Raw genomic sequence first — 19,788 nt, 5'->3', positions numbered from 1 at the left:
TCCTATCTTCTTCTCCATTGTTTCAGCTTTGTCCTTAGTTTGTGTTAATTTTGTAATTCAATTTAAAATTGTGTGATTTTTAAAAAATAACACAAAAACAAGCTCGAAAAAAGACAGCAGAAAAACCAGATTCAACAACGCAAACTTAAGAGATGGATAACGGGGAAGCGCGTTGAAGGGGATACGTTGTGTTATGTTATGTGGACCCCGTTTTACCAAGTCGTAGAACGCGCTTATGCATGGACCCCACTCACTCTCCCACCCTAAGCCTCAGATCATGTTGTTGTTGTTCGCTCTTCTTCTCAATCACTCCCTCTTTTAACTTAATTAACCAAACTGCTCGTCTCGTTCCGCGTCGTCGTTTCCTCCAATCATCACAACAACACAGTGATGGTGGCGCTGTCGCTGTTGGGGGAAAAAATCCGAATCCAAAGGTGGTAGTAGATGACGAGAAAAGCCGAAGGCGGAGAAGCATCCCAGACGCAAACAAACTCGGACAATGGTTAGAAACATGACACGGAAGTACTGCAAAAAGTAGAAGGAGGGAAGAAGAACGCTCTCATCACTTTATTCATTTCATTTTTGGACCTTACGGAGAGCCCCTTTCTTGTCCCTTCCCTCTCTCGACACCACTATTTATTCTTACTTTCTGCTCTCTATCTCTCTCGCGCCGCATGTTGCTCGATTTCTATTTCCAACAACACCGCAGCGTCGTAGAATTACTACTCTCTTTCTTTCTTCGTCTCTTTGTTCCTTCTTCGGCCATGTCGCTCAAGCGCCGCCCCGATGATGGGAAGACTCCAGACGACAAGCGTAGAAAGCCTCCTCCTTTCTCCAGGTGCGTGTCAGACTCCGAAATTCACCCAATTGGGGTTTCTTCAATTGCCACCGAATGTGACTTGTTTGCCATGAATTTTATTGTTGGTGCAAACATGCACGCGTGAATTACATGTTTGTTTAAATGTAGCACAAAATTGAACCTCGTGTTGATTGTTTTAGCTGAAATGTATACCATGGTAGATAATGGGGTTCGGATGAATTTGTGTGCTGCTATGAATTGCTTAAGAAAAATGGGAGTCATCCCAGTAGTGAATGGAAATGGCAAAACACACACACACACACTAAATGTTGTTATGTTGTGTAATTGATTAACAGAACTATGGAGTGTTTTTTTGACATTTGACTTCGATTCTGATGAATGTAGTGTGGTGCGTGACGTGATGAAGTTACAATCACTCGGGCATTTGCTGGAGCCAATTCTAGAGCCCTTGGTTCGAAAAGTGGTATGAATTTCACCTATCTTTAGCATAATGGATTAGTTGCATTTATATTTCTGGTATTCAGTTTTCTTTTCTGTTTATGCGGTTTCATGGAGATATGATGCTGTTTATTACTCTTGTGGTTTGTTGATGGTTTGTGGACATGATTGTGCATCTTAGAGTAATTGAATTCGTTTAGTTAGACAATTTGAGTGTTGCTCGAGAGTTACTGCCATGCTTTGCAGGCTGCAGATAGCTTGTGTTGCATCCACTTTATGGTGTCTATTGTTTTGGCCTAACTCCAGGTACCGTTCCACCTTGCGGACAACTGCAGATGGCTTTATAACTAATCCTTTGTCCATATAAAACATCTGCATGTTAGTTCTTTTTCATGCAGTCAGATATACTACTTCTGTATTGGATTTGAGCATGTCGTGTCACAGAAGACTCAAACAAAGGATATACTTTAGACCTACTTCATGACTTGTTTAAAAACCTATCATTGGGCTTCAACTATTAGATGCACTGGAACAAGTTTGGAAATATTTTATTTGAAAAAAGTGAGCTACTTGCCTAGTTTCCTAGACTTGTCTATAAATAAAATGAAAAAACAAGGAAAAATGAAGGGAAAGAAAATGCTTGAGTTTGTGTTCGCACACTTATCTCCTAAGTTGCCAACCTTTCTTTTTGAGCTTTGACTGGGACAGTTGATGCCTTAATTTGTTCCTGTGGAGGACTTACCAAAGATGAGTTTTATGCTTCCATTATTTACTTCCTGTATATGGACATCATATATATATATATATATATATGGTGAGTTACATGAACAAAAGACTAGTTGTTTTAGGGTATGCATTTCATAATTTAATCCTGCATCTTATTATTTTGTGATATTTGTGAGATAAATGAACCAACAACATCAAGTAGTGTTCATATTGTGCTATTAGTGGTAAGTCCAGTAATGTGGATATGTGATTTTTGAACTGAAATTTGGATTTTGGTCCTGTAAATGTTAGTTCCACTTTTATTGATAGTTAATATCAGATACCAATCATATGTGACCTGTTTACAGGTTAAGGAAGAAGTTGAAGCTGCCTTAAAGAGGCATTTAACCAGCATGAAACAGTAAGAAATAATCTCCTGCTGATTATTTAAATTCCAGTGCCTTGGACATGGTATTGAGTGAAGGGAATGGATTAGGAAAACAAGCTTTAGCTGAATGATTTGAAATTGTTTAGCTTGACTCTAGTTGTTTCTGATGCATCCTTTTCACTTGTTTTCAGGACCTGTGGAAAGGAGTTTCATACTACTGAATTAAGAAATTTGCAGCTGCAGTTTGAAAACAGCATTTGTCTTCCTGTCTTTACTGGAGCTCGAATTGAAGGAGAGGATGGCTCCAACTTAAGAATAGGTTTAGTTGATGCCCTAACTGGGAAGGTTGTTAGTACAGGACCTGAATCGTCGGCTAAGGTGGAAATTGTAGTCCTTGAGGGTGATTTTGAAGAAGAAAGCGAAACTTGGATGCCTGAAGAGTTCAAGAGCAATATTGTGAGAGAGAGGGAAGGAAAAAAGCCCCTTCTTACAGGAGATGTAATTTTATATCTTAAAGATGGGATTGGTATGGTGAGTGAAATTTCATATACAGATAATTCAAGCTGGACAAGGAGCCGTAGGTTCAGGCTTGGGGCAAGAGTTGTGGACAACTTTGATGGTGTTAGAATAAGAGAAGCAAAGACAGAATCATTCATTGTCAGGGATCACAGAGGAGAATGTGAGTATTTATATATAAATATATAACCTTTATCTGCTTAAATGTATCAAGATCGAATGTTTCCACATGCTATCAAAATTTACTTTGAGACTAATTTGAACCCTAAATGGCTGAATGTTGTTTATGATATGACATAAGAAAAAATGATGAACAGCACAAAATATATGCAATTTACATGAATGTGATGGGTTTGCTTGACATCTTTTTATGTGGAGAATATAGTAACAAAAGACCAGGATACATACATGCTGTTTACTAGTCTTGATTTATTTATTTTTTATTTCATATCAGTGTGATTTTCTTTTGGTGTAAATAAATTAGCTATTTAGCTTGCATTCTGTATTTTGTTTTTTGAAAAGAATTGAAAGTGTAAAAAACTGAGTCCCTATATCACAGTAAAATTATATAATAGAACATATTTGAGCTTTTCAAGTCCCTTGTCAAAACAAGATAGGGATTTGAACTTAGTTTGAATGTCTGATTTTTGGCTGCAGTGTACAAGAAGCACCATCCTCCTGGTCTGTCTGATGAAGTTTGGAGATTGGAAAAAATAGGCAAGGATGGAGCTTTCCACAAGCGCTTGAGTCGGGAAAAGATCGTTACTGTTAGAGAGTTTCTCACACTTCTGAATCTGGATCCAGCAAAGCTGCGCAGTGTAATAATTTAGAGTTTCTTTTACTTGCAAATTGTTCTGATAGATTATCATTTGAAGGATTTTAGCTAAAAATTTCATTGGGACAGTTTAGTTGTTCACTGTTTGTGTGAACTGTCTAGGCATTTAGATTAGCTTTGCACATTATCAAGTCAGACACCTCCTAGGTAGTGGATTTATAACTTGACGAGGACATCCCATATTGTTCTTGTCATTGGCATGAGATTAGGCTCTATGGGAGAATCATTATATAAAACATATTCGATCTTATTCTCTTCCTCGTATAATCTTATATCACTTCGGCAATTAACCAAAGTTCTGAATGATAAACATTCTAATAATGTCTAGAAATAGCTAAGCACTACCTTTCTCTTGGGCAAATGAATAAATTCATTGCTTGGAAATGTGCAGATACTGGGCACTGGGATGTCTGCAAAGATGTGGGAAGTAACTGTGGAGCATGCTCGAACTTGTGTACTTGATACAACGAGGCACGTGTACTTCCCTTCTAATTCTCAAGAACCTGGTGTGGTCTTCAATGCTGTGGGACAAGTGACAGGACTGCTTTCTGAATGCGATTATGTCACAGTAGATAAGCTGACTGAAACTGAAAAGGCATTTATCCCTCATCCCCTATTACTTTCCTTACTCTTTCCTTCCTTCTCTTATTTCTCTTTGATAATTAGCAATATGATTTTCCACCATCAGGCTGATGCTCAAAACGCAGTTACTGCTGCATTAAGACAAGGGGAGAAATACGCAACTTTCGAAGATGAAGACTCTCTCATGGATGGGTCTTCACACTTAACTAATGTACTTTACTCCCCAAGCTCTCCCAAGACTGAGGGATCAAGTGCCAACAAGATTTTGGCTCCCCAAAAGACTGGAGGATTCAATTACCCGCCAGCAAATGCCTCTTCCCCAGATATCATGTCATCCATTTATTCTGTTGGTGGAACTAGTAGCTTGGATGACTATTGCTTGCCTAATTTTGACAGCATGGGCCTTAGATATGATCAGACCCTCAGTTTTCCAGTCCAAGTTTCCAACTCTTTGATCTGTGACACTGATTCAATGGCTCATGCTTTTAGTGATGAAGACCATCTGCAGTTTTTTGATACTGATCTTCAATCGCATGTTCAAGCAGATCTACAGAGTGCTATTGATAGCTTCATGTTGGCACGTCCCACAGCCAATGGTGGTGCACAAAGGAGATGGAGAAAGGTATGCAATGTCCTAAAATGGTTCATGGTTAGGAAACGAGGAAACCAAATACAGGTAAGGTTGTGAAGAACATGAAGGTTCAGTTACTATTGTACATTGTGCTCATGAATGCAGCAAAAAAAAATATTTTGTCCCCCTCATAGAGAAAAGTTATGATTTCTCTTAGTTGTAAATACATCTATGCATTTGTTCTTATAGCTGGCTAGATGTCATAGAATTTCCCTATCCTTTTGTTATTAGGTTGTAAATACTTGTATTTTACAGTCAGGAGAGGATTTCTGGTTGATGGCTGATGCTTGGTAATTTCAAGATCCAGCGACCTTTATTGATCATATTTTTGTAAGCATGTTTTGTCCAATAAAATCAGTTTTTCCCCCTGAGAATGCTGCTTCAAGGTTAAAATTTGATTAGATATTTGGATGTTCAATTCATACGACAGTAAATGTACACACAGCCTTTAATTTTAGGTAAAATTATAAATTTGGTCCTCCTATTTGTCTCAGAATTCGATTTTGGCCCCCCTATAATTATTTTACGAATTTAGTCTCCCAGCTTTTTGCAATCCCGTTATTTCAGTCCCTAACCCTGAAATTAGACGTTTGACGGTTAATTGCTTACCTTGATTGTCACGTGTTGTGCTTTTATTGAACATTGATCACGTGTCGGTGATTTTATTAGAGGGTGACGTTAATTAGGTGCACGAAATTGGTGTCCAATAAACGTGCCACGCGTGACGATCAATGTCCAATAAAAGCACGACATGTGACGGTCAACGTTGACAAGTAACAGTCAACGTCTAATTTTGGGATTGTGAACTAAAATAATGGTTGCAAAAAATTGGAAACTAAATTTGTGAATTAAATTATAAGAGGACCAAAATCGAATTCTGAAACAAATAGGGGGACTAAATTTACAATTTTGTCTTAATTTTATTTTAATCTAATAGTCTAATAGTTGGATCAAATAACAAAAACGCAGAAGCTACTATATCCAGATGTGGATCAATTGATTTTAGATAAAGATCCAAACATGCAGTAAAATGAGTTTGTTTAATAAAGTGAAATTTGATTTGGTTTATTTACCAATCTCTTTGTTTGAGGGATAAAAAAGTTTATTTTGATTTTACTTGGACAAAGCCTTGGAAAAAGATAAACACATGAGCTATGCAAAGCGATTTCGGAGGCTTTTATCAGTGTGGTAAATGTTAATGGCTTAGGTTCGGAAGGAAAGTGTTTTTATATTCACTATCATCATGGATATTAAACCCAGTGGTTTGTTTTATGCAGCGTGTTTAATTTGTAAATTTGGATGGTGTGGGATAAGGCACACCTTGTGCTTTATTGCGGACCACTTGTGTTCTTAGTAAACTTCTTTTGGCCTTAAAAAAAAATTAAAAATTCTGGCTTTACCATCAAATTTGAGGGGCTTCAGTGAAGAGATAGAGGAGTTGACAATAATTTTTGAACAGTTAATACAAAATTCTAGAATCAAGCTTTGTCTAAATGTTTGTGAGTTTGATTCATGTTGATTGGAATCGTTACCTGGTGCTGGCAAAGATCTTTAGTATCTCAGTTAAAGCCTGGGATTGTTCAGAATGGAACAGTGAGCATGTTTACGTGGCTCTTTCATAATAATATGGGCGGTGATATATTGATTAAATCTAATTAAGCTCTTAAGTATGATTATCCACTCAAACATTTGGACAAAACTTGATTCTAGAATTTTGTATTTAACTGTTCAAAAAAGTATATCATGTTTAATTGTGTATAGAGAAGCAAATGCCGTGGCTGATTAGTTGACTCATTTAGCTCATAACTAGGATCTTGGGTTACATATTTTAGATACACCCCCTGGACCCTATAGGATTTGCTCATAGCAAAGTAAAAATGAAATGAAGATATTGAATGGAGTTCTGAACTAACAATACCAGTTTTTAAACTTTTATTTCTATGGCTTTCCAAATCAATAATATGATGTCCTTTTATACAATAAAATAAGAGTTTTCTTTTCATATACTGTAAAGTATAAGAATTTTTACAGTGTTAATTTATAAAAAATGATATTGATAAGTATAATTTTAAAAATAATTATTATAAAATTTAATAAATTTATTATGGATAATGATTAATTATTTATCCAATCCTCAATTTATATTAGAAAAAGAAATGAAATGTAAAATTCTCAATGGTCTAGCTATCCCTTCAATTCATAGTTGTGAAATCCGGCCTAATCATTTATCCGATCGAAGTAGTGGGTTAGTGGTTCAACCGGTGAGTCAATAATTGGTCTGATTTTATCTAGTATATATTAAAAATTTAAAATTATATATGTATCTATTATATATAAGTATATAATTAATATTATTTGAGTAACAAAAATTTATTCATACTCCAAAATCCAAAATAACAATTAATAATAATGAAACATTAAACGATGTCGTAGAGATAATCTATTTGTTTAATTTTTTTTTTATAAAATCAATCGGATCGGACCAGTTCAATCGGGATCCGGTACCTAATCGACCGAATTTAATCAGGTCATCTCAAGTCAATTGCATGACTGACTGATTTAATAGTGAAATCAATATGATTAGACCATCAAATCTTGGTTGAACGAATTCAATCAATCAGACCAAACCAAATTTCACAATGCTTCAAATGAAGAATATCCTAAGATTGACTAATTAAATATACAAGTATCATGACAGCACAAAAAAAATCGTTATATTAGTGCATTCAAATGAAATTCATAAATAGAGCTAAAAAAATACTCCTGCTAATACTAATATAAAGAAACACATATCCTATCCCATTAGACAGGAGGTTCAAGTTCAGAGGACTCCCGAATTCTAAATTGCACCTCATCACTAGTTTTATTTTATTTTTTTTACATGGAAAAGATCATGTGTGTTTTTTAATCATTAGATAAAAAATTAAGTCTATTTGCGGTTCGTGATTGTCACCAGAAATCAAACACAAATTTTTTAATTAAATAAATTATTCTCCTAATAATTATGATTTTCAGAGTTCATCACAAGTTATGAAAAATATCATAAAAACTCATATTTAACAGTTAAATATCATTACGATTTTTTTTTATTTTGTTTGAATTTAGCATAAAGAATTAAAAAGAAATTAAATATATAATTATTTTTATTTAAAATATTATAATTTTTCAATTAAATAACAATAATTTAAATATCACCAAAAATATGTACTTTTAAATAATAATAAAAATGATTCTCCCATCTGTCCAAGTGTTCCTAATGGCGCCTATACAGTAGCAGATGCCACCACGTGCATTTTATTGTGTGGTTGTCACGTTTCAAATTAAAGTCATGGTATCATAGAATGATAGAATAGACTTGGTACATCAATAAATGTATTATCTGCTAAAGTAGTAGCATTTGTTTATATTATAGTAGTAGCATGCAAAATACTTTTAGCTGCTCAGTTCAACCAATCTGGCTTTGTAGTTAGTACAGTTTGCATGAATTGTCAACATCATTATTCATTAAAATCACAAGAAGTTTGAACAAGTACAATAATATATGCTTGCAATAATTCTTACGGTGCGTTCTTTATATTGTATATGATTATCTATCATGTTTATGTATCATATCATATAATATATTTAAACATTTGGAACCTTCAATTTTAGGATGTTTATCTCAATTCCACTTTTGAAATATTCGTTGAAGTTTAAGGTGTTGATTATTTGCAGATGTATAGATTTTATCTAGTAGCCTTTATCTAGATAAATAAATGGTAATGATAGTACGAGAATCTCAAATAAGTTCATGTGTGATTTCAAAATAAAGTCTATCAAGATGATGATGGTACGAGAGTCTCAAATAAAGTTAAAATACAATTATTTTCTTTGCTAAAAAGAACCTCTTTAAAACTATATTTTTATTTTATTTTTTTAACTTCAAAACAAATTAATTCATACATTGAAAGATTTGACAATCACATTAATTAATGCTCCTTTTAGTCATAAAAACAGTTTTTCAAATTTATTCAAATACACCTAAGTAAGAATATTTGTATTTTAGGCACCTATGTTTCTTACATTTGACCTTTATATGCTAGAAAAACAATTCTACGGTATTTAAAAAGTATTTTTTTTTCAACAGTTTAAAAGTGTTTATTTAGTGACTTTTTAAAAGATTTAGGCACCTATTCGTGCAGCAACAGTGGGTAATAATTTTTTTTTTAAGAAAATAAAAATAAATGCTCAAAAAGAATTTTGTATAAACGCCAAACGTGACAAAAGGGAGAGAGGGTGCCCCCAGTATTTGATTACATTACTCTCAAATAAAATGATGTGCCAGGGTCATTTACTTTGAATTCTTGAGTTGTTCATGCACCCAACTTTTTTGACTTAATAAAAAAAAGTCAGATCTTTCGGCCAATCAAGTTTTTTACAAATTGGTTTTTTAAACGTGATCATTGGTAAACAGAAATTTTGATAAATACCCTTCTTAAGTCACTATTTTATTATTTTACTTTTATGTATACACAACAGGAAGACAAATGTCATTTGAAATAATTCACTCATGTTTTCAGTGTTTAATTTACAGTTATGTATATATATATATATATATATAGAGGTAATTTTCATCACCCAATTTAGTTAGTCTAAATCTATGCAGAAACTAGAATGAAAGCCACATTCTCTGCCACCAGATAAAAATGTCAATCCACCTGAATAACATAACATTGCTTGACAAAGACATATACATAGTACATATACCGACAAGATTCAATATAGTTGGTAGATAGTAAGATTTTTTTAAGAATGTTGACAAATATTTGATTCTCTATTATATGTATGAAAAATACCTTATTAGAACAGTCAAAATTAATTTTAAAAAGAATTAGTCTTCAACTGTGAAATATATCCTTGGTGCAAAGAAAAAAAATGTACACGGTACAGACATATATATCTGTCTTGGTTGATGGTAGAATGGTCATTTCAGCATAGGCTCTGGCAGTGCCATGGGTGGCCCAAAGCCGTCATCAGCTAGCCCCAAATCAAATAATCAAACCGGCCATTATGAATACATACAGCTAACATTGTTATTATTTGTCTTTTGTTCAAGTCTTAAATATAGACCAATGAACAATTGAACGTGATCGTGACCCAATTTGCAAATTTCCCCATCACAGAATTTTGGAGAGAAAAAAAATACAAGGAAGAAAGAAAGTCTTCAACCTCTATTCAATTCTCCAAGTGGGATTTTCAATCTTCATTTGAGATGGCATCATTTGCAGGCACTACCCAGAAGTGCACAGCATGTGAAAAGAAAGTGTATTGGGTGGAACAACTCACTGCTGACAACAAGGTGTACCACAAATCTTGCTTCAGATGTCACCACTGTAAGGGTACCCTCAAGGTGAGACCAAACAAAAACAAAGGAGTAGGATCATGCTTTTAAATTGAGTTTTCTTTGCTTGGATCAATGCTTCATATGAGCTTTCATCACTCTTTAGATTAGTCACTTGGTTCTTTTCTTTTCTTCTTTTGGATTGATGAAGATTTTAGTTTATGCTTCTGAGCATGGTGACCCTTATGAGGACACTTTGTTAAATAATGCCTGCTAGAATATTTGTTCTGTTTCTAGTAATAATCATACAAAGTGACTTGAGTCAGATAGGAAAAAGGAGCAATGTAGTCATAGAATTAAGGACTAAGATAGACCAGAAATGATGATATGATATCTATTGGATGTTAGAAAGGAAGGAAGATCCAGTGTCAATAAATGGAGAATGTGGCCCTGACTAGGGAAGAGGCTAAGACGAATCCATAGCATAAATGTAGGATAAAGGATATTCTTGTTGACATAAGTTCAGATCAATTACTTAGCTCTTATCTGTAGTTCCTTTCAAAGAGTGCTTAACACTCTTCTCCAGATGTCATTTCCAATTTTTTTAAGAGCACAATCTCTTGTCGCATATGATCATGCATTTCCCTCTTTAGGCATGACCATGAAGGAAAAACTTAATTTTCTCAAAATATTTTGAAGAAATTTTAACAAAATGACGTCGTTGAGAGGTGGAAATACGATTACTCTGTGAGGTTGTTTTCAAAACTATTTATTTTTTCTTTGACTACCATTCCGGATGCATTTTCCCTTTTTTTTTTTTGTCAACTTTGCCTAACTTTCATAAATAGCAGTATGGGCAGTAAATGGTAATATGGTATGCATATAACTTCAAGAAAACTACTCTCAGATGCGTTATTCATATATATTTTTATTATACTTATAGTAATTTAAGAATTCATATTTGGATCTGGATCTGGAAGCATACCATTTATCTAATAGCTTGGGATGCACATTACTTTTATTAATTTAGATGGGTGTCCAGTTGACTCATTAAATTTTAGTAGTTTTTCTCCTTCTCAACTTTGAATTTGTAACTGTAAGCCAATCACATGAACCACTGACTTGCTCTATAGATGAAAGTTTGGGATCGATCATGTGACAACTTTCTACTTCGTTATTTGTTTGGGAATTTTGATTTTTCTTAAAATGTTTATTATTTTAGAAAATAAAAAATATTAGTAATTATTTTTTCAACAGTATTTTTCTCATTGATTATTTTGCTCCTAAATATTAATTAATTCACAACTATAATATAATGTTTTATATTAAGGGAATTTTAATAAAATATATTATATCAAAGTAATCAATAGTTTTTTAAATGTACATATTATATTAAAAGACAAATAATTTGTGACAGAGGAGATAGTTTCTACTCGCAGAATTTTTAAATAGTACAATATGTTGTGCAGAAATTCTTAATCCTCTTTTCCTCGTGCATCAATGCAGCTGAGTAATTATTGTTCCTTTGAGGGTGTCCTATACTGTAAGCCCCATTTTGATCAACTGTTTAAGATGACCGGCAGCTTGGACAAAAGTTTTGAAGGTGAATTACTGCTATATAGTTTGTTTCTTAAGTACCATAAATACTTTTTATTTTGTTTCTGACAATAAAATTACCAGTAACTTGTATTTATGCTTGTAGGTATTCCAAGAAGTGCTAGGGTTGAAAGATCTGCTGATCAGGTGTTTTTACACATTCTTAATACAAAAAAATGTATTTCTTTTTCTCCTTAATTAGGATTCATATTTAGTGTTTGGAAATGGAGGTTTAGTTTTGCTACTTGCCTTTTTAATTTAATTCATTTTATATTGTCTCTTGGGAATTCTACAGGTCCAAAGCAACAACAAGGTTTCAAGATTATTCTCTGGAACACAGGAAAAGTGTGTTGGTTGCAAGAAAACAGTGTACCCAATTGAAAAGGTATATAATTATTGTGATAGATAGTGTGTTTTGTAATCTTTGAATATTCTCATTAAAAAAATGCTTTTCTAGAATAAGTGTCTTTAAAACGAACAATTAAGATTTTATTTTTTTATCGCAAACAATTAAGAATCTGTCTACCTTAAATTTTAATGGATTAATATCATGATACACTTAAATTAAATTAATAGCATATACATTCTTAGCGCTTACGTTAAAAGCAAATTCACTTTGAAAGATACTATTTAGATTAGACCAAGGCTCCATGTACTCTTTGTTAAAATTTTGGTAAAATTATAAATTTGGTTCTACTATTTGTCTCATAATTTGATTTTGGTTTTTTTATAATTTAATTCACGAATTTAGTCTCCAACTTTTTACAATCCCATTATTTCAGTTCACAATCCCGAAATTAGACATTGATTGTTAATTATTTATCTTTGACTGTCACATATCACGTTTTTATTGGACTTTAACTGTCACGTGTCATGATTTTATTGGAGATTGACATTAATTACGTGCACAAAATTAACATCCAATAAAATTGCGACACATGTTGATCAATGTCCAATAAAAATGCGACACGTGACGGTCAAGGTAAGTAATTAATCGTCATCTTTCAATTTCGAAATTGAGAAATGAAACAACGGGATTATAAAAAATTAAGGGACTAAATTCGTGAATTAAGTTATAGGAAAAACAAAATCAAATTTTGAAATAAATAGACGACTAAATTTATAATTTTCACTAAAATTTTAGACCTTTAATTAACACGTGAATATGCAAGATTATTAGCTTAATATTATTAAACATAGAAGTAGAACTAGAATCATAAATACAAAACCATGAAACATAGAGCCTATGGAGTAAACGATGGCATGGAACCATAGGAACCTCAGCTGAAAGTCAAAATTCGAGTCAAATTTGCCATTGGCCTCCTCCTATTTTCTGAAGTCTAATACCAAGTTAGCATAAGTGTTTAACAGTATTTGTAAAAGGGGTGAATAAAAGAATTGAAGAACCAGAAATAACAGCAAAAATAACACAGCACACACTAGCAGAAATTGTCCAATAGGTCCAGAAAACTTGCACTGCAAATTTCAGTGTTTTTTTCTTCTTAATTTTCAGTTTTTCGCTAACTTTGCTTATGATCTCGTCATTAGTGATAGGCTCCGGTAAAGAAGGGGAGAATTGCGTTAGGTTCTCCACAACCAATATAAAACTTGTCAAACTCCAAATAGAACATTCACGACGAATAATGTATGAACAAATACAAAAATATCACACTCTTTACTTATTTCTTATTTATATGGTTTTGTAAAGGAAAAGCTAAACAAAATCACAAAAGCAAAATAAAGTAAAAACAACTAGTGAAAACGAATCAGCTATAAATGAAAACAGAACAGTTGTACATATGCCAATTCAAATAAAAGAGTGACAACAAACAACAAAGTGAAAAAACTGGTGTAAACACTTAAAAGATCTGCTAAGACCATTAAATATGCTAGATCAGATATATTATGTTGTTGTCTTGTTGGGATCCAACTGCTTCTATTTGACTGATGGAACGGTTCTTTTTCTCAGGTGGCTGTTGATGGCAAATCCTACCACAAGTCTTGTTTCAGGTGCACTCATGGAGGTTGTGTAATAAGCCCATCAAATTATGTTGCCCATGAACATCGTCTTTATTGTAGACACCACCATACTCAGCTCTTCAAGCAGAAGGGCAACTTCAGTCAATTAGACAAGCATGACAGTGTCCAAGTCGTCATCACTGAGAACACAACACAACATCCGGATCCGAGTAATGGCAATACCGATACAACTCCAGCTGAGGAATCTAGTTAAGCATCAAGTGCCACTGTTACGTACATTACCAAATTCTAGTTGTTTTGTTATGTATGTTGCAATATTTGTGAGGCAAGCTTGTATCGTGATCTTTAATTTTTTTGGATTTTTTTTTTTGGTTATTTGGAATTGAGAAGTAATTAATATGTATTTTGGTATTTATTCTAATAAATTATATATTGGTGCATATATTAACGAGAGTTGGATCTAATAGGAGGATTAGTGCCTCATAATATGGCAAACTAATATTCGATTTTCTATTGACAAAGATGTTCCATTTAGTGTCTAATAGTTTCTATAGAGGATTGTCTTTCAAAGTGAAAAAAAAAACATGTATATTAACACATCTTTATTTTACTTTTTTTTTATCTGTAATAATCAAACTGAGATACAAGAGTTTTTATAACAATTCACCTATATTGTTAAATCAAATGAGCAAGACTTCCTGGTTATTTATTCTGCTCTGATTCTTTATTCCGCTTTGAATAATCTTCATAAATCTTGTTTTTCATTTCTAGAATCAAATTTAGTCCTCGGCAAATGTCCAGGTTTTCATTTTAAGATTTACAAGATTTGTACGCATAACTAATATAGTTTTGAGTGTACGTGAGTTGTAAACGTGTTTTTGGCCGAGTAATCCGCAACCACTCTAGTTGCCCTGCGTATGAGGGATTTGTTCCCAAGACAAAGATTATAAACACTTTTCTCATTTATTTGATTATTTGGTGCAGCCTGGGAAAAGGATTTAACAATGAATGGCATGCAAGTTAACTTCATTACCTAAACGTTTTGCTAACGGGTACATGTCACTAGGAGAAAAGAAAAATCTAAAAAATCATACATTATCAGTCAAAATTTGAAGGCGGTTTCTTAATTTGTTTACTAGCTGTTTGTATCTGCTGTCCAATTATGATTGGTCTCTTTCTGTGTATGTACACTTTCAGTCCAAGCAATGTTTGTTTGAATTTGCTTCCAACAAAAGATTATCATATTTTTGGCGTTAGATTTCCCTTAAAACTACTTAATACTAAATGAAATTATCCAATAGATATATAAATCAGAAATATATGCTAAAACATATGAGTGTTTCAAAATAGACAAATAATCAAGATGAATCATAAACTCCAATGTCATATTAAATTTCAACTTAAAATCAATTGACTTTAAGTGAAATTGTTTAATAGATAATTGAAACAAATAATGTGAGACTTTCTAATATTTGGAACCTATAATTTTAAAATAATAATAATAATAAAAAAAGACAAAATAGACATCCACTTCCTCTTTTTCAGGGTGTGTGTATATCACATACATGCATCTCTAGCTAGTATTCTTGTGAAACTGTTCTGAAAGAGATAATACAAACTAAAGGCCCAAACACATAGAGCTGCAATCTGGAAAGAGAAAAGGCACGTTTTGCTCGAATATCTATGCGTATCCTCCATGATTGTTCATCATACAGAGAGAAAATAAAGTGAAGAAAAAAAAAAGACAAACAAAAAGCAAGCAAGCAAGAAAGAATGCATATTGCATAGTGTAGCTGATGTTATGGATTTTTTAAACACTAAAAGAAAGCACTTTGGGGAAGAAAAGTTAAAGAAGCCAAATATTGGTGGGCCGTGTGGAAGGAATTCTATGTAGTCTATGATGGAATCTTGAGACCCCTCGTGCAGTGCAAACTAAATTTCATGCGTAGGAAGTGCACGAGTGGTGAGCTGGTTGCAATTGTCCTATTCTATAGTTTTTTCTTTCTTGTTTTTTTTTAATCTGAGTTGATGCAATATCTTTAAGCCAGGGAAAGAAAACAATTAAAAAAAGACAAAGCAAAATAAAGTGTGTCTTTTGCTTTATTACTAGCATTAGACAGAGATAAAGTATTGGTACGAATAATGCAATGGGCCACGGGAAAAAAAAATAAAAATTCTTCTCCTTCTTAAGTGATGAACTATGCACAGGCACATTGATTGCAAGTGTTTTAAAGTAAACCTTGTGTTGTCTCACATCCTTCCTTCTCGTCACCCCTTTTACTTTTCATTTGGACTCCACACATTGTTTATCTTACTATACTAGTTTTCTTCTTCACACTGATTAAGGTTTATTCTTATAATTATAAAAATGCACAAGTGGTTGGAGACAACCAAGCTCTTGCCCCATCTGAACTATTTCTTGATACACCAATGATACTGTTCAATAATGTATTTTTTTATTTGCGTTATGTATTTTTTTGGTTTGATGAATACTATGAGAGTTTTGGTTAAGCTTCAACTGAAAATAATAGTAACAATAACTGTACATCAATATTCTTAAAGAATTTTGTTTACACTATCTGTCTACACATAAGCGCAAATTCTTGTATAGAAATTGTATTAATTTTTGTATAGATTTCACCACCTACAAATTGCACTCGTAATAATATGGAATATGTCATCCACTCTGATACTGCCTTTGGTGCAGTAAATAGATCAGAAAGTTTGTAGAATAAAATGATACATGGACAAAGTTTTGTGCAAATGATATGGCGTTCTTTATTGCCTCATTTAAGTTTTTTCTTTTATATGTATAACAGGTCGTGGATCTGGGGAAAAGATAACCAAATTATTAGCACTTTAACATTACCCTTAATTGTGTAACAAAAAAAAAAGAATCTGGTGCAAACTTATTTCATTTTTTTCAGGTTAATGTTCTGGCAGTTACCCTTAAGCCTTGAAGTGTAAAGCTACAAGTGTCTTTTGCAACCATGATTTGTTTAAGCCTTTGTGCGACAGTTCTCACAAATATATAACTTTTTTCAGTTTGTTCACTACCTCTATATTTTTATCTTTGGTAATTATCTGTCTGATGTCAATGTATTATGAGCCATATGCTTTTTTTAAATAAAAAAAAAACATAACAATAACTGAACTTATGATGATGAAGACTGATTTCACTAGAAAGTAATATCTGAATACATTAATTGATGTTCAATATGTCAACCTTTACTATACACAATTATTATGCATGAACCCAGTTGTTCAACCGAAGGGAATTTTATCATCTCTCAGTTTTTTTTCTGGCTTTCCTGAATGTACTATATATTTAATTCAATTTTAATTTCCACAGATCTAAGCAATCATGGAGCGGGGATTAATTTGTATTTGGTGGTTTGAGTGTCTCTCAATGCTCCTCTGTCCCTCACATCACATGTGGGAAGGATTGAAAACACAGATCAGCTGGCTGCCTCTGAGATGCTTTTTAAAGAGGGTTGCCATGTTCTTGACTTAGCTGTGGCACTAGAAGCATTATTAGTTGATGTTGTCCTTGACCCGTGTCTTTCAGCTTTGGTTTCCTGAAAATCAAAATTAAAAAAATTAGAATCACATAGGTGAAAGCGCCAAATTAATACAATATTATTAGCTTTAAACAAAACTAATTAACTCTCTCTCGATCTCTTTCTTTTCCTGAATAAAATCCACTAATCTAATTCCTTGCAACTAAACTTTGAAAATCTAATATTTCCTTGGTTCATGTAAATTTTCTTAATTATATACAAGTCTAAGCCATTAGAGAGTAAACGGATCAAGAAAATGAAAATTATGAAGCATCAAGTTCCCAAACAAAACTATGTAAAGCCTTGATTAGTGACTAGAACTAGAAATACATCTAAATCAATTTGCAAAACCAAGCCTTCTAAGAAATACTCCAACAATTATTTACTGTTCATGAAAAAGATATTGCTTGACGAAAAATTGGTTGACAATAAGCAGAAATACTACATCAGGCACCACTCTACTCAAGCTGTTCCTGTTCTTGAAGACTTTGACAATCATAAACAACTAGGGAAGTAGAAACAGTAAAAACCAAACTTTTATTGAGATTTACCTGGTTGTCCTCCGGTTCAGACCCCCTTGCTGATTTGTCTGTCCTTTCCTTCATCAGATTTGGCTTTTGTGCTGAATCTGACAAGTTTCTCTTCATCTTTGCTTGTTTCTTTGCCCAAAGACCCTTCATAACCTCTGAAAAAAAACCAGCACATAAAGGTTCAAATTTGAAACAAAGCATAAAACATTTTAAGGGCAAAGAACAACATAAAAGAGCTAAAAAAACAAAGGGTTAAACTGAAGCTGAAAGTTGCAACTAACCTTGAGCTGAGATTAGTCTATAAACTTGGCCAAGCACAAGGGTATCTGTTGGCTTGAGAAGCTTGATGCGGGTAAGGCGAACAGGGTTGGTGGTGTTGGTGTTGTCACTCTTATTTGAGCGATTTTCATTGTCCTTGGATGAGCACAATGTGGTGGAGATAAGAAGAGCAACATAGTGATCAGGGTTGGTCTTCATCACTTCACTAGCACTTACAGGCCAATACAACCTTTCTACTTTCCCATTGGGTTGCTGAATCACTAGAGTTGCAGTGTCAACGGCTTGGCAATTTCCCATTCTCTAACTCTCTCTAACACACACGCACAACAAGATGAGGATAACGAGTAGAAAAGAAAAAGGGAGTGTTGAAGTCCCTCACTACAATACTTATAGCAGCCACAAGTTTTCAAGGGGCAAACAAACTGATATACAAAGAGGCTTATAAATGGCAAGGCTTTTTAAGCTTAGAGTTAGAGTTCCGAAATTTAACCAACCTACTGGATTAACTAGTGTGTAGTAGTAATCTTGAGTTACATGTATTTGTGTTAAATACTTAAAAAGTAAAAATTTAGATTTTTATAATAATTTTATCTCACTCGAATAAAATTATCTCCAATAAATTCATGTAATTTAAAAAAATCCGAACTTTATAGAAATGATAATGTGGAGATTAAAAAAGGGGCAGTAGAAAGATACATTTTGCAAAAAGGATAAAATGGAACCCAAAATGGGGTGCGGGAAATTGGACCAAGACAGGAAAGATGAAAGAGAAGTGGTGAAAGGTGTTATCCAACATGGATAGACGTGGGAGGTTAGGATTGGAGGGGTGAGGAAACAAGACAAAGTAGAAGGGGGACTTTGGCAGCCTAGGTGATGTGATCTGCACCTCTAAGCCGTTACATTCTCGTGGTCTACCTTCTTAGGGTAAAATGAAATGTCACTGTTCATAAGATAATTCTTTCTTCCCATGGGTGTCACCAACTACTTACCCAAGACCTATATCTCTCTCTAGTCCCTAGGTTATATACCTTAGTTTATAGGGTATATAAGGTTTTATATTCGACATTTTAGATTTCAGAACTCCGACATTGACGCAAGGACAGTGGTCATTACACTCCAAAAAAATAAAAAAATAGTGGCCACTAAATTAACAGCAATGCTACATGCAGTCATGCAAAAAAACAAAAAAAAATGTTTTGTACACAAATGGCATACATCTTCTTAGGTATGCAGCTACACAATTTTCTTTACCATAACTATAAGAATATATTCATACATCTTACTTTGTCTCTCATTCCCTCTTTGGCTCCCACCTCATTTTTTTAATTATCTTTTTTTTCATATTACTTACTTTCACCATCCCATTTTTTTTAGTTACTTTAAACTTTATTTTTTTTAAATAATTATTGTCTTAGAATTTTAAAGTTTAATTAATATCTTTTAAAATATATCCTTATTTAATATTCACTATTAGTTGTGTAAGTTGTAAACATAAAAAATAAAAGTAATATGTACGTATTAAATAATTAAGGACATTTTAGTCCAAGTATAACAAAATTTTACTCCCATTAAACATTCCTAAACAAACTAAAGAAATACGAAGGTGAT

The 19,788-nt window shown here is 33.2% G+C and overlaps 3 protein-coding genes across 3 annotated transcripts; 2 read left to right on the top strand and 1 right to left on the bottom strand.

Moving 5' to 3' along the window:
• The first annotated feature begins 246 nt into the window (after nt 1-246).
• Nucleotides 247-5,289, top strand: LOC114393067 (calmodulin-binding protein 60 A-like). The gene is made up of 7 exons (XM_028354329.1): nt 247-838; nt 1,205-1,283; nt 2,332-2,384; nt 2,543-3,030; nt 3,525-3,685; nt 4,094-4,297; nt 4,391-5,289. Exons 1-7 carry the CDS (start codon nt 675-677, stop codon nt 4,970-4,972), a joined length of 1,731 nt encoding a protein of 576 aa, XP_028210130.1. The 5' UTR covers nt 247-674; the 3' UTR covers nt 4,973-5,289.
• A 4,632-nt stretch (nt 5,290-9,921) lies between these two features.
• LOC114392939 (LIM domain-containing protein WLIM1-like) lies at nt 9,922-14,239 on the top strand. Its single transcript, XM_028354203.1, has 5 exons — nt 9,922-10,304; nt 11,742-11,838; nt 11,938-11,978; nt 12,127-12,216; nt 13,801-14,239. Exons 1-5 carry the CDS (start codon nt 10,167-10,169, stop codon nt 14,062-14,064), a joined length of 630 nt encoding a protein of 209 aa, XP_028210004.1. The 5' UTR covers nt 9,922-10,166; the 3' UTR covers nt 14,065-14,239.
• A 2,722-nt stretch (nt 14,240-16,961) lies between these two features.
• LOC114392098 lies at nt 16,962-18,606 on the bottom strand. The gene is made up of 3 exons (XM_028353134.1): nt 18,183-18,606; nt 17,923-18,056; nt 16,962-17,389 (listed from the first exon to the last, which is right to left on the bottom strand). The coding sequence occupies exons 1-3, from the start codon at nt 18,475-18,477 to the stop codon at nt 17,270-17,272; spliced, it is 549 nt and encodes a 182-aa protein (XP_028208935.1). The 5' UTR covers nt 18,478-18,606; the 3' UTR covers nt 16,962-17,269.
• Between the last annotated feature and the right edge of the window lie 1,182 nt (nt 18,607-19,788).

Source organism: Glycine soja, chromosome 17 (genome assembly GCF_004193775.1).
Source record: "Glycine soja cultivar W05 chromosome 17, ASM419377v2, whole genome shotgun sequence".
Lineage (NCBI taxonomy): Eukaryota > Viridiplantae > Streptophyta > Magnoliopsida > Fabales > Fabaceae > Glycine > Glycine soja.
Note: the sequence above shows the minus strand (reverse complement) of the source record. Positions and strands in the feature narration are given on the sequence as shown.

Excerpts from the sequence above, each read along its gene's own strand:
- LOC114393067 (XM_028354329.1), top strand. The coding sequence starts at position 675 with ATGTTGCTCGATTTCTATTTCCAACAACACCGCAGCGTCGTAGAATTA. Across the intron at positions 839-1,204 it reads AAGCCTCCTCCTTTCTCCAG|TGTGGTGCGTGACGTGATGA; the intron begins GTGCGTGTCAGA and ends TGATGAATGTAG. Across the intron at positions 3,031-3,524 it reads CAGGGATCACAGAGGAGAAT|TGTACAAGAAGCACCATCCT; the intron begins GTGAGTATTTAT and ends TTTTGGCTGCAG.
- LOC114392939 (XM_028354203.1), top strand. The coding sequence starts at position 10,167 with ATGGCATCATTTGCAGGCACTACCCAGAAGTGCACAGCATGTGAAAAG. Across the intron at positions 11,839-11,937 it reads CTTGGACAAAAGTTTTGAAG|GTATTCCAAGAAGTGCTAGG; the intron begins GTGAATTACTGC and ends TTATGCTTGTAG. Across the intron at positions 12,217-13,800 it reads CAGTGTACCCAATTGAAAAG|GTGGCTGTTGATGGCAAATC; the intron begins GTATATAATTAT and ends TCTTTTTCTCAG.
- LOC114392098 (XM_028353134.1), bottom strand. The coding sequence starts at position 18,477 with ATGGGAAATTGCCAAGCCGTTGACACTGCAACTCTAGTGATTCAGCAA. Across the intron at positions 18,057-18,182 it reads TAGACTAATCTCAGCTCAAG|AGGTTATGAAGGGTCTTTGG; the intron begins GTTAGTTGCAAC and ends GTTTTTTTTCAG. Across the intron at positions 17,390-17,922 it reads CTGAACCGGAGGACAACCAG|GAAACCAAAGCTGAAAGACA; the intron begins GTAAATCTCAAT and ends TTTGATTTTCAG.